Source organism: Balaenoptera borealis (genome assembly GCF_965194805.1).
Source record: "Balaenoptera borealis genome assembly, chromosome: 6".
Taxonomy (NCBI): domain Eukaryota; kingdom Metazoa; phylum Chordata; class Mammalia; order Artiodactyla; family Balaenopteridae; genus Balaenoptera; species Balaenoptera borealis.
Window position 1 is genome coordinate 89,078,389 of NC_138863.1, and position 14,601 is coordinate 89,092,989.

Below are 14,601 nucleotides of genomic sequence, written 5' to 3' on the forward strand. Positions count from 1 at the left end.
CAATGGAAAACTAAATATCTCTGGCCACCTCCCAGCAGTATGGTGTCTTCTTTAAACATTGCTGTGATTCTGAGCAGCATTAGATTCCTGGGGTTCCATGGTTAATATTTCAGCACTGCATAATTCATTTCAGGGGATTATTTTTTATTGTAAGTACTCATAAGCTTCGACCTTGAATTCTGTTATCATTTTACTTCTCAACTCCAAATCACAAGACAATGGATTGTGTTCGGTCCTCCTTTTTAACCTCCCATTTATAACACTGTGAGAATTGCAAAGGTCTTTGATCAAGCTTCACTGAAGTGCTTATGCATAATGTTAATACTTTAAAATGTTGACCCTCTAATATATTGGATGACTTTTATCCTCCTGAGCAGCTATTCTTGCTAAAGTCCCTGAAGTGAGTAGAAAATATTAATCATGCTCAAATACCAGAAAACATAAGGCCCTTTCCTCCTGTTTATTTATTTATTTTTTACTATGTATGAATAAAAACTTCCAAAAAGTGATAAAACCACTTTATCACTAAGGCTACTTTAAATAAACAGTGTTTTGTAGAAACTGACTAGAAAGGAATACATTTTCTATGCAATAGCATGATAAAATGGCTATTTTTCAAATTCTAAATAAAACTAGTACCAACATTTATTTTTATCATACAGAAGTGCAACTACTGGGCACAAGGAAAATTACTTCAGAAAGAATGTTGAAGTTATGAAACAAATACTGAAGATCATGCCAATTCAGTTAGGAATTTAGCCTCCAGAAAGCAGGACAAATAATCACAGGAGGTTAACTTTAAAATGGCCTCCTGTTGTGCTTAGATATTGGAGATTTAATCCTTAGCTGTGCTCAGCTTCCCATATGAGGGTTGGTCATGTCCTCAGTATGTTTTGTGGCTGCATGTTTATTTGTTTATATTAGGGGAAAGACTCATGATGATTATTTTTGTTATTAAAATTATTCAGGATCTTATATTTAACATCAACTCCAGGTCACAAGTGATGCATTTTTATTTTTCGAATTTTCTTTCCGGTCCCAGAAAACATTGAGCAAAACATAACAAAATTAGGCTTATTTAATGTTTCAAGAAGTGGATGTGCGGTTTAAAAAAAAAAAAACACAAATATTTTTGATATGTGATTAAATTATTTTACACATACTTGTTGCATTCCACATTAAAATTTGAGGTTAATTTTCAATGTTTTCGGTAAAAAATCTGAAGTTCAATCTCCTATTGTGATAAGTGATGGGAAAAGAGACTTAGCAGATGTAGTTGGTTTTACTGAAGACATGAAAAATGAGTATATTCCCTTTTATCTGAACTTTAATTCCTTGATATTTTCTGTAAAACTACTACATTTTAACAGAGCCTAGAGTGTTATTATTTTGTATAAAATATGAGACAGTGAATGACAGAAGATATAGATTAGTTGTACTATAATATTATAATTACCATAAAATTTACATGACTATTCCTTAAAATAATCATAATTTTATCCAGTTTTAAATTGTTCAACTTACTTCTCCTCTCCTCCCTGCCTCACCCCAGTCAATCATAGCTGTCCTGATGATCAGTTTAAATGCAAGAATAATCGCTGTATCCCCAAAAGATGGCTTTGTGATGGAACTAATGATTGTGGAAGTAATGAAGATGAATCCAGTCAGACTTGCGCAGGTAAATGTTTGCTTGGATATATACATAAATCTCCTCCAAAGTTAGTCTCCATAAAAATGCAGGTCAATGCCTTGAACTAAGCTGACTTTCCTAGCGCTGATGATCTGATTTTTGCAGTAGTAAATGAATTCAGAGTTTGATGCCACAAAGGCTAGAATACAAATTATCTTCTACTTCATCTTTGGGTATGATTCTGCTTTCCAAAGTAATTTGGCACTTTATCTATTCATATGAGTTGACTGTTGATACACTACTTGGACAAGACTTGTCCCTGCTAAATCTTACTTGGCAATGGAGGAAGAAGTTCGTGAGTATACTGTGATGTAGGCCCTCTCACATGGAGAACTACTTTTTATTTTTAAACCTTGAAAAAATAATTTATGTATTTTATTTAGTCTGCTGTAGAATACGTCTGTAAATTGTTTTCTGTTCCTGGCATATTATTTATGTGGCATAGTTGTTTTCTTGTTTTTTTATAAAGTCCCAAGACCACTAAACCTATTTATATTTCCATATAATTTATCACATTGCAGTAAATCTTTGAATCCCTAGCTACATTCTCATTCTATGTGATTTTTAAAGGAGGATTAGGGATTGACTAGCTAGTTATAGTAGTAAAAGTGAAAATGCTATGTATAGGAGCAAATAAAACAATCAGTCCTAATTAGTAAGATTTCTAAGCCACTCCAGGCCTTCAGTCCACTAGAAAATAGAATGCCACTTGCTTGCACCTTAAGTGCCACTTTAAGTGACAGCTGCTGAGTTTGCCACTCACTACTAGGTCTTCTTGTCAGTATAGTTATGATAGCTATTATGGTCACTGCACACCTTTACAAATTGAATAATAAGAGCAAAGAGAAAAATAAATATGGCTTTTAGCTTTGAAAACTATGTTGTCATGTTACAATGTATTTCCCTTTTGTTTTACCAAAATGAATAGGTCATATAGCTCATTATATTGGAAAAATATGGTAAATTCATTAGATAATTTCCCTGGCTGGGCCATTTCTATACATTTCTAGTTATAGGTGCGTACATGGATATGTATCCTAGATAAATTATTTCCCATAAGGGGATTATTTTGTAATTTACTCCACTATCCTGTAGCCTTTGGCATTGTGACTACTTTATATCTAAAAGAATATGATTTCCTACCAGAAGCCAATTTTCTATTATGTTTCTTTGGGATTTATCCTTCATGGATCTACTAATTTGATCAGCACTGGGGACAGAATGAGGAAAAATACGTAATACCTTTCTTTAAGAAGCTAAGAGCTAAGGTGAGGGGAAAGACATGTAAACAGGCCATTCCCATGCAGCATTCAAAGTGCTAAGTTGACCCTCAAATGGGAGCATGTAAAGGAACAACTAATTAGTCTTTGGCTATCTTGGAAGGCCTCCTGAAGGAGGGAATGTCTAAGCTAAGCCTTACCAAAAAAAAGCTGAAGAAAAATGACTAAATAACAGTTCAAGTTATTTAATTAGAAAAAAATAATCTGATAAAACCACGTGTTAACAAGATTGTGGTAAAAAAGGAATCATCATACATTCTTGGTGTATAAATTGATTTTCTACATTTGGCCAAATCCAATAAATGTGAAGATGTGCATACCTTCAAGTCGATAATTCTATTTCTAGGTTTATACTCCAATACCTATGCACATAGAGATGCGAATAAGAATTTCATTGCTTTAACACTGGTAATAGTGGGAAATTAAAACAAGCCAAATGCCCATTACAGGAGAAAGGAAATATATACATGTATCTCCATATATGCACATGTATATACATATGTATATTCACTGTTATATTCACACAATAGTATGTTATTCATAATTAAAATGAAAAATTAGAACTCAAATATCAACAGGAATTAATTTTAACAACGTTAACCAAAAAAATTGCAGAATATAAACAATTCAGTGCCATTCATATGAAATATGAAAATACAAAAGAGTTCTATATGTGCTTATTGATTTACAAATGTATAAAAATAGGAATAAAATAGGTATGGAAATGAAAAAAAGAAAAATTAAGGATAGCAGTTACCTTTCTAAAAGAGAGAGGGAAATGTGATTGGGAAAGATTACACAGGGGACTTCAAATGTAACTATAATACATAATTTTTTAAATAAAAAATCTGTAGCAAATATAGTAAAATATTAAGATTTGATAGAGCTATATGATGACAAACAGGTATTAATGATATCATTCCCGATACTTTTCTAGATGATAGAAATATTTTACTGAAAGAACAATGAGTGATTGATGAGCATAGATCGTGGCGGGTGAGGTGAAATCCGTAGAGGGTGGAGGGTTGGAAAGTGTGCCTGGAAGGGAAACGGCATATGCAAAGCGGGCAGAACAGAGCTAATAGGCAGGGCTTGGGAGTTGTTCTCCATCAACAACAAAATGTTTTTGCCTACTTTTGAGGGAGACCCAGAGGACAAAGATGAGAAGTACTTAGATTTGAAATTTTTTTTTTTCCCCATAGTAATCATGATGATCTGTGGCTTCAAGCCTAGGCAATTTCAATCTGGCTTTTTTCCCACAGCATAGAACTCTGGTTTGATTACATAATATTTGTTCTTCTCATATCCCCCCACAAATTTTAACTAAATTCAAACTAGACAGATAGGATTGCATTAAGAAAACCTGGTGTATTAAAAAACATCAGACTTTTTTACACAAGAAACTGAAGAGTATATTTTTATATGACATAGGTTTTGTTTAAATGGAATGCTTCGATTAAAATACAGCACAGGTAAAGTTTAGGAACAATGTGTTAAGCTCTGTTCTTCTCCCCCTCCTTGTTGTTCCTGTGCATTGTGGGATTTCTCACTGATACATGACTTCAGGGGAAGCATAATTAGTGATGGGTAGAAAAAATTCACATTGTGACAGTGAATTTCTGATTCACTGCTAAATAAACAATTCCACTGAGGAGGTGTAAATTTCCTCCTCATTAAAGCAGCATTTGCTACAAAATTAGAGTCCTTTGGGGCTGCTCTGCTAATCTCACCTCCAAACTAACTCAGAGCTGATGGGGACAAGAACTGAGAAAGTAAAGGTTGTGTCTTCTTGATATAAATCTAGTGATTAAAAGGTGATAATTTAGTCAATCTGATTATATCATATAGACAATACTTGTAGATTTATGGAATGAAGCATCTTTCTTATCTGAAATCAGTTAAATTTGCCTGGTAGACTAAGCAGATCATTTTCTCCATGATTAGAAAAGACAGTGAATTCATATATTTTATAATAAGCCAGTAAATACTCTTAGAAATAAGGGGTCATAAAAGTTGTTCAAGCATCTGAGTTAATGAAGTGACACACAAATTCCTATCCCATAACAATGTGAGGTAGGTCATACATGATGTGAGATAGGTTTCTAGGAATCCTTTCTCATTCTTCTCTCTAATCAGCATAGCAGTCCTGATGAAAGAAGACCATCTGAGAAAACTTGCTAGAGTTAAACCCGAATGACTAGGAGAGTGATATAAGGACATTGAACAGAAAAACATTGTATTGGAAATTTTAATATACTCTTATTATGGGTCAATTAGAGTTTAATGGAGATGAAAATATATAATAATATCTTTTTTTTAAAGCAAGAAACAAGAAAGACCAAAGGAATAAAATAGGTAGGAAATGAGGGAGGAAAGGAGAGATTTAGGAAAGGAAGAAATGTAGTGAGAACAAAAGAAACAAGAAAGGGAGGGAAAGAAGGAAAGAGGAAGGAGGGAGGGAGGAAGGAAGGAAGGAAGAGGGAGAGACGGAAGAAAGACAGGAGGAAGAATTGAAAAGAAAACTGTCTTATTAAAGTTCTCTTAAAACTCAAAAGGTAAAAAGTATTTGCTGCAACCAGTGAAATGATACAGAGACATGTAAGAAAAAAATTAATAATCTGTCTCATAGCTCTATGCCCTCCCCTTCCCACCAAGTAAACCAAAGCCAACATCTTCACGCTTCTATAGGCTAATGCAAATATATACTTATTTTTTTCCAAGTAAGCATGGTTTTGTTAAAATTACCTAGGAACTTTGTTGATTTAGCCTAAATGTTAGAGTAATTTAGCAGAAAATCCATAGGGTTAACAAAATAAAATAATACAGGAATATTGAACCCTACTTTAAAATTTCAACATTGAAAACTTCAGAATCATATGTGTTTGTTGGGCTCCTTAAAGTCTGTTAATCTAAAGCAACTTATTTGTAAAAAGGGAAAAATCAGATATTACATAAAATATTTTAGATTCAGGACCCTTATCCACATAATCAAAGCAAAATGCATACTGTAACAATTTTCCTGGTCTTTCTAATTATAGACACTGAGAGTAGAAACACTATATCCATTGTAATATAACAAATCAAGCCAGAAATGTTTCATTTGTTTTTCTCAAGTCATCTTTTAAATATTCACCAAAATAGGTATACATCTTTACATAGCAAGTACACTTTTCTTAAAGGAAATAACTAGTATATCACTTTTAAGAAATTATTTTAAATCACCTCTGAAACCCTAAGTTACGGAAACCCATTCTACTGTGTTCAGATGACTTTGAACCATACTCTATTTTATACCAACCATCAGTATTAAAGTTCACAGGGTGTTTTGATGAAATAGGAACACATCCTCCTGATTCTCAAGCCCAGGAAAAAAGAGGACATCTATAAACTAAGCAATGTTCTCTAATCATAGCCACAGGAACTCAGACCCTAATTGTTCCTCAACTGTCCAATCTTTATCTCACCCAAATATTGATAGGTCTCAGTGTCCCCTTCCCAACATTTCCCACTCATTCCTTTGGTCCAATAAAAAGAAGGAGTGCTGGTTTACTGATAACTCAGGAAAACAGGTTTGTAGCTCAGAGTGACAGAAGGAAAAAAAAAAAGAAAATCAAACATTTAAAAATAACTAAGTATGTGATTTGCAGAGACGTGGAAGGACCTAGAGATTGTCATACAGAGTGAAGTAAGTCAGAAAGAGAAAAACAAATATCGTATATTAATGCATGTATGTGGAATCTAGAAAATGGTATAGATTATCTCATTTGCAAAGCAGAAATAGAGTCACAGATATAGAGAACAAACATACGAATACCAAGGGGGAAAGTGGAGGGGGGGATGAATTGGGAGATTGGGATTGACATATATACACTACTATGTATAAAATAGATAACTAATGAGAACCTACTGCATAGCACAGGGAACTCTACTAGGTGCTCTGTGGTGACCTAAATGGTAAGGAAATCCAAAAAAGAGGGGACATATGTATACATATGGCTGATTCACTTTGTTGTACAGCAGAAACTGACAAAGCAGTGTAAAGCAACTATACTCCAAAAAAATAAATAAATAAAAAATAAAAAGAAGTATGTGATAAACTAACACCCGGGAGAAGAATTAGGGAGGCTATCTAGGCTCTCATGTTTTCAAAAGTTGATCTGATCATAATAGAAAAAGACAATCAAACCCCTTGTAGAACATAACCCCTTTACTGAATAATTTGAAAGCACTGCTTTAGGCTACTGGAGAAAGCAAGGTTCCCTGTGTGTGTTCATTGAAACCCTTAAGAGAGCCCAAAGCAAAGTTCATTAGTATACTTTGATTAAAAAGTCATACATTTTTATACAACTGTGCTTAAAAGTAAGTTTTAAAAAATCCATTTTAAGGCTAAATGTATGTTTTAGAAAATGTTTTCTGCATTGTTGATCCATACTTGAAATAATTTGGAGATCAAGAAATAAATGCATTGAAGATGTTAGAGGACAAAGACAATTCTGACCCCATAATTGGAAACCAGTTACCCTGATAGCTCCAAATCCTTCCTCCTGCATTGCAGCAAGTTTCTTGATTTATTGGCAAAGGCTTTGCAAAATTATTTTTTGTTAATTAAAAGTTGGATGAAATTTAATTCAGCCATATATTCATAAGCATGTGCTGGGCAAAAATTGTAAAATAATGAATTCATAGCTTCATTTATGGAAGTGTGTGAGGATTTCAGAATATCTTGTCACTTAGCATTCATTTTAATTGAAGGGCAAAGCATGTGAACTTTAGAAAAGGCAGGCAAGCTGGCATTACCAAAAATTTAATAAAGGTTTATTTTAAAAATATGTAATAGAGCAATGTAACATCTTATGTGTAAAAGGGTTATTGCATGATCTATTTTATCCTTAATGTTGTTCAAAAGGCCTCTAAATTTATTCTTTGTACATTAATTGATCATTTTAGCCAGAACATGCCAGGTGGACCAGTTTTCTTGTGGAAATGGGCGCTGCGTTCCCAGAGCATGGCTGTGTGACCGGGAAGACGACTGTGGAGACCAGACCGACGAGATAGCATCTTGTGGTAAGTTGTGAGTGAAACATGCTGTTAGTGGAGATGGTGTCAAACAGAAGATTCTATCACTATAATCTCTCTTAAAAGGCTATTTATTTCTCTATAAATACAAGTTGACAAGGCAGAAGATCTGTTACTTTTTATTACTGCCTTTTGGGCCTGAGTGTGTACTTGAATGATCACTGCAGAGTATGTCCCATTCATGAGGCAGTAACCATATCCTCGGCTAAAATAAATGGATCCAAACATTGCAGATTTTAGTAGGAGGTGGTTATTATTAGGCTAACAGGACATTCTCAAATGTTCATTATTAATCTTATGTCTATAATGATCAAATTTTTCAAACTGAATAGCTCATAAAGTGACATTTGGAGTAAATGAGGAGAGCATGTTTCTTGTTTGTATGCATATGTTACACTCTTGGAGCAATAAACTATACAGGCTGAGAATACATAGTTGGTAAACCATTTGTTTCATTTCTATAGAGTCATATAATTCTGAAGGACAAAATTTTTATTAGTTTAAAACGTTTTTGTTAATAACAAAATTCCTAACCACTTTCCACTGATCCTCCTACTTTTGAAAACAATAAATATTTATTATTACATAAAGTTGCAAATTACCCCCATTTGTACCCATGTATCAGTAGGTCGTATTATCATTTGTCTCAGTAATGTATAGTGAAACATAGTAAAGGAATGAACCAGGTTTTCTAAGACTTGTACTTTATTTCAGGCATGGCTATGGATTTTTTAAATTACTATGGGGAAACATAAATTAGACATGCGTAGCACATTTATTAAAATAGAATACAATTGGGTATATATTTTTAATAATTTGACCCCATGTTATAATATTTCTAACAGTAGGGAAATAAGAAGACATTTTTGTAACCCTTCAATTTAAATGGCTCTATTAAGGGCATGCATTCTCTGTTTACCTAAAATTTTATTTTTTAAATTTTTTTTATACTAGACTAAGTCCCTGTAGACATTTGAGTTTATAGCCTCTGATAAAGTAAAGATAAAGTATTACTAATTGGCAGTTGACATTGTAAAGAAGATAGTAGAGGTGTTGCAAAAAAAAAAAAAAAGCAATAGAGAATCACACAATTAATTGTACATTTTACATGTAGAATTTCCAAAGCCTGTGATTGAACAGTGTATCCTCTCTCCTTTCCAATGTCCAGACCAATCATGTGACTGGGTCTGCTTCTAGACAGCTCTATTTTTTAGAAAACCTTAAATGCTTTTCTGTTCTTAGTATCTCCATCCAGAGTATACCAGAAAGGTAATGAGAAACCTGAAAACATTAAATACAGAGAAACCCTGGAATCAAAGTCCCAAGTCAGATAAGAAATGCCATGAAAACAATATAGACTAGGAAAATACATAATGAGCTCTTTAGAGAATTTCGATTAAGACTTTGAGCTGACTTATTTTGAGTAACAGGTCTAGAGTAAGACTTTTGTCTTTATTTTAATGATAACTTAATTGAATCAAAGGAGAAAAAAATTACCCTAAAATTTCAATAATAATAAAAATAATTATACCAGAAAACTAACATAATTTTCATGAGGTGAGGGGAAAAAAGGGTCACAGGGAGTCCAGACACATACTTCCCTACTGAATCTTTACAACAAATCTATTAGAAACATATTACTGTCCACACTTTACAGTTAAGGGAATCAAAACTTAGAGACATGAGTAACATGCATGAGATCACAAAACTAATAAATAGCAGGACCAAACCATGAATCCAAGTGTGCTTGAAACTAAAACTCAGCCATTTCAGGTTGACCTTGTTTGGGAGCCAAGGACAGGGTGCAAATAGGGGGCAGATAATGGCATTATATTATACATATCCATAAATATCTTATTTAAATGCACATCCACCTATAGTGAGTTTTATTCATTGGTGTGTTGGTAAATCTTTCAACATCTCCTAGTGGAGAGGAGCCCTGATCTAGTGTTTGCCTATTTTTGTGGTGTAAATACTCCCACCCATGCCAATATCAAGTTGCCAATGTGACTCTCTGAATGTAGAATTGGGAAAAGATGTGCATACCAATATACAGTATTTCTGTGGTACAGATAAAATTGACACAAATAACTTCAAAAGCAAAATAATTAGAAAATTATGAACCTTGAGTATTAATTACCCTTGTTTTCAACGTTATTTAATTATAAATTTATATTTATTATTATTATTTAAAATAATGGCCGTGTGCTTAACAACTGACTTATAGAATCCTTGAAAATTTAAGAATTAGCTCTGCAAGCTCGTACAAGATGCCTCCAGTACACCACAGGATATGTACACATTATGAAATTTAATTGTCAAATAGTATAGTTCTGAAATATAGAAATTTTACAGACTGTCAGTAAACCACATGGGTTAGTCTCAGTACCGTTTCTTCTTTACAACATAAGAAACATGTTTCTCTCCAAACATGTTCCTCTCTTTCATAACATACATTTATCTCTCAGATTGTCATTTTAACTCAAAATCTATGTCAGTAGAGAAGCTGATAGTGAAGCTCTGGTAGACACAGTCTCACTTTTAAAGTTGTAAGGGAGAATGGCCTGAATTTCTGTCATAACAGAAATTATCTCTGCACTGAATACAGAATCACAAAAAACAATCGTAAATTGTTTAATTCACTGCATTTATAAAAAACCAGTCACTCTACTTGGCAATAATCCAGAAATAAATATAGATTTAGCTAATTTTCAGTTCTATTAAGCATCATGGTAAAATTTGGACTGATCATATTTCACTTTTCCTTTTGGTGTTAGCCAAGTTCCCATAGATTTAATCCAACTAGAAGACTCTGCAATCATTTTTTTTTTTTTTTTTACACTTCAGCTCCATGAACCACCTCTGTTATGTTTAAAAACTACTGTTGACACTGAAAAGAATATTAAAATTTGGCTTTAAAAACATGAGAAACCTATGATTAGAAATGTTTCTGGTAGTAATTAGGAGCTGAAGGTACTGTAACGGAGGGTCAAATTTTCAGTGGAATTCACTGTCACCTGTTTGCAAACCTAATTCATTCTACTTGCATTTGCCTTTGTAAAATAATTGCACATTTTAGGTTGAGATTTTATGTGGGCAAACACATAATTAGGAAGGCCCTTGAGTATTCTCTCTTAGTCTTTAAACAGTCTTTTAACTTTTTTAGTAGGTTACCTGTGCAGAAAGGAGAATCTATAATTTGATGGTGCAAATGAGAGAGGAAATGTTAAAATTGTGAAGCTTGTCTTAGAAGTATGTCAAGGAACTAAATGGTCAGTCTCATTTCAAGGATAGAATTTAGCACTGGTTCTCAACTTTAGTTGTCAATTAACGAATCACTTGAGGAGCTTTAAAATCACCTGCCCATGCCTCACCCCAGGCTCCTTAAGTAAGAATCTCTGGGGATAGGACCCAAGAATCAGTATTTTTAGTGCTTACCAAGTGGTATGAATAGACACTCATGTTCAAGTACCTTTAAGGCACCAGTTATCACCCTTGAGCAAGCATGGAATCTCTGGAGGGCTCATTAAAAAACAGAATGCTGGGCCCCATTTCCAGAGTCTCTGATCCGGTAGGTCTTGGGTGGCGCCTAAGAACTTACATTTCTTACAAATTTCTAGTTGATGTAGATACTCGTGCTGCTAGTCCGGAGACCACACTTTAGGAACCACTGACTTAAGGGAACCACCATTCATATTTGATTTTATGTAACATACACTTGATGACATAATTATGTTTATATATGCAGAATTAATTTATGATGGGAGCAATTATCCAGACAAATGCCATTCCCATCTCCAAATTACAGCATTAAATATAAGGATAGTTCATGATTAAATAAAAGAATATTTCAAACAAACTTGCATTTTTGCCCCTTGGACAATTTATAGTCAAAAACAGTATAGCTGTTTATTTTAAAATTTAGTTTAACAATCTTTGGGTTGTTCTATCTTCCAGGTATCTCCATATAGCTTACATTTATTATTATTTTTTAATAAATATCTCTTGATGTGAGTTGGTAAATTCTGATCTGTTCAAAAGATTTAACTTTGGAAAATACCTACAATTTATTAACAGATTGAAAGATAATTCAATGGGGTATAAATAAAAATCCACTAAGATTTGCAAAGTTAATATTATTCCATCTTATGGATCTTTTATCCTTGAAGATAGTAGAATTCTGTCTCATGTACTTGGAATCTTACCTTTAAGTGTACTTGTAATTTTACTCTACGTAATTAAGGAGCAAAGACTATCAGAAAGAGAATTGGCAAGTATCAGACACAAACAGAAGAGAGAGAGAGAGAGAGCTATCAAAAAGAAATCATTTCCTGGTTAAATCAGTATAAATTGTATCAAAGATATTTTCAACTATATTATTAGAAAAACAAAGTTCCTGATTTTAAGTATAGTATTATTATTTGTTTAATTACAAATAATACAAAGAAAAAACTGGATATGTGTGTAACAATTTTAATTCATGAGAATTATTAACCCAGTGGAGTATTGATAAAATATAATAATTGTCAGGAGCTGCTTTGCCATTCTTTAGTAGCATCCTGGCAGACCCAGTGACTCTGGTAACTTTTCGTTTCTGTAACTTGATTCAACCCATTTTAAAACTCCAGTATTATATCTTAGTCGAAGCTTTCTCCTCCCCGTTGCCAGCTAGACTTGAGGTTCTAGGACCTTGGATGAGAGGGGAATGTGTTCTGCTTTTTCACTGTCTACTTCTCCTCTCTTCACTAGCTTTAGCTCTTCAGGAAGAGGGGAAAGATGGAGGAGATAGGTAACATCTTTTTAAGTAGGTCTAGTGATAATCTTCTCTCTGCTTCTCTGCATGTCATAGCCCTCTGACACATCAAAAATGTAGCTCTCTTGAGAGGCTCTTATGTGAGATTTTCTGAGAGACCTGAGGTCTCACCCCTCCTGAGGTGTCACCCCTCTTCAGAGTTCCTTGAACTTTCTCTTTTTTCTCTGCTTTCTCTTCTTTTCCCTTCTTCAGAGTTCCCTCACATTTAGACCTAGATATCTTTTATCCCCATCACAGATGGTAGAGCTCATAGTCTTAAGTTGCTAGAATTCCCTTTGCTTGGTGGGCATCTTCTTGGTTGCATTACCAATATGACAGAAGAAGTTTTGCTATCTTTTGCTGGGTCCACTTTTTTTTCATCTCCCAAATGCGAGCAGGCTGCTCTCCTAATGACCCATCTCTTAGACCTGCCACCACTGTGCATTTTTTTTTCTTCTTCTCTAGACAGGGTAAAATGGTCAGTCTACCTCTTGAGCAAATACAATCAGTTCTCTTTTCTTATACACCCCCAAATTGTCATGAATGATTCTCATGGAGTCTCTCATGAAGCTACACAGCCTGAATCTGTAACCTTGTCCACAGGATCACTCTTTGGATAAGCAAAGGCACCATGATGTCAACCTAGACTTTCTCTTTTCTAAGTTAAACACAACGCTTCCTTCAAATTTTCTTACACGAACATTTGCGGGCTCTTTCCCTACCCATTGCCCTATTATGCATATGCTTGGATTTTTAATGACCTTAGTGAAATTAATGCCCTAAAACAGGCAGTTGATGTACAGAGTTTCAATTTTGCAAGATGAAAAATTCTAGAGATCTGTTGCACAGCAATGTGAATATAATTATCACTATATAGTTAACACTACTGAACTGTATACATAAAAATGGTTAAAATGGTAAATTTTATGTGTTTTTACTGCAATTTTTTTAAAAAGTCATGGCCTAGAATTGAACAGGAACATAGTATCTCATATGTGGTATTTTTACAACAGATTATAGTGGGCTTATTACCTTCAGTAATATAGATTCTAGGCTTCTGTTAAGGTAGTCTTAGATGGCAGCCTTATCATGTAACTCACATGTTGAGCTCCCCGTCAATTAAAATATCTAAGCTTTTCATATAGACTAGATCACTCCTTTGGGGCACTTCTAATATTTACATTTCAAAATTCTTTTAAGTTTTATTTTGATAGTCTTCTGATTCTTCCTTACCTACATATTTTAAAATATGTGCATGGGTGAGGTCCTTTCCATTTCATACTGTCACTCTTAGACCTCCCTTCTCTGATGACTCAACCCTTCATCCAATTTTGTAATTTTGAATCCGTAATGCTAATGATGTCTTCCAGTTTTGTGTAATTCAAAGATTTGATAAGCATAACTTTTAAGGCTGTAACCAAATCGTGGTGACAAAGACATGAACCTTTTGGAAAACAATTAAAAACATCCTGGGGAAAACTGATCCAATAATTAAAACTCTGTGGATACAATTTTTAATCAAGTACTCATCCACTTAAATTTACTGTCATCTCATCTTGCACGCATGATACTTTCATTTATCATGATAAGACTTCTCAAAAATTTTGCTAAAAAGACAGGAACACTCTGTTTATAGAATTCTCATGATATATACTTACCTGAAAATTGTATCAGCAAATAATTAAAATTAGTTTGACATGAGTTAATTTTACTTTACTCATGAGAAAACAGTCTCTTTAAAAATGCTGACAAAAAAATGTTTT

The 14,601-nt window shown here is 33.7% G+C and overlaps 1 protein-coding gene across 1 annotated transcript in view; it reads left to right on the forward strand.

Annotated features, from left to right (window-relative positions):
- Window positions 1–14,601, forward strand: part of LRP1B (LDL receptor related protein 1B) — a 1,905,856-nt gene that overhangs the window by 1,130,698 nt on the left and 760,557 nt on the right. Inside the window, exons 18-19 of the mRNA XM_082395829.1 lie at window positions 1,553–1,678; window positions 7,918–8,034. Of these exons, the coding sequence (XP_082251955.1) occupies window positions 1,553–1,678; window positions 7,918–8,034 (243 nt within the window). The remainder of the gene's footprint in view (window positions 1–1,552; window positions 1,679–7,917; window positions 8,035–14,601) is intronic.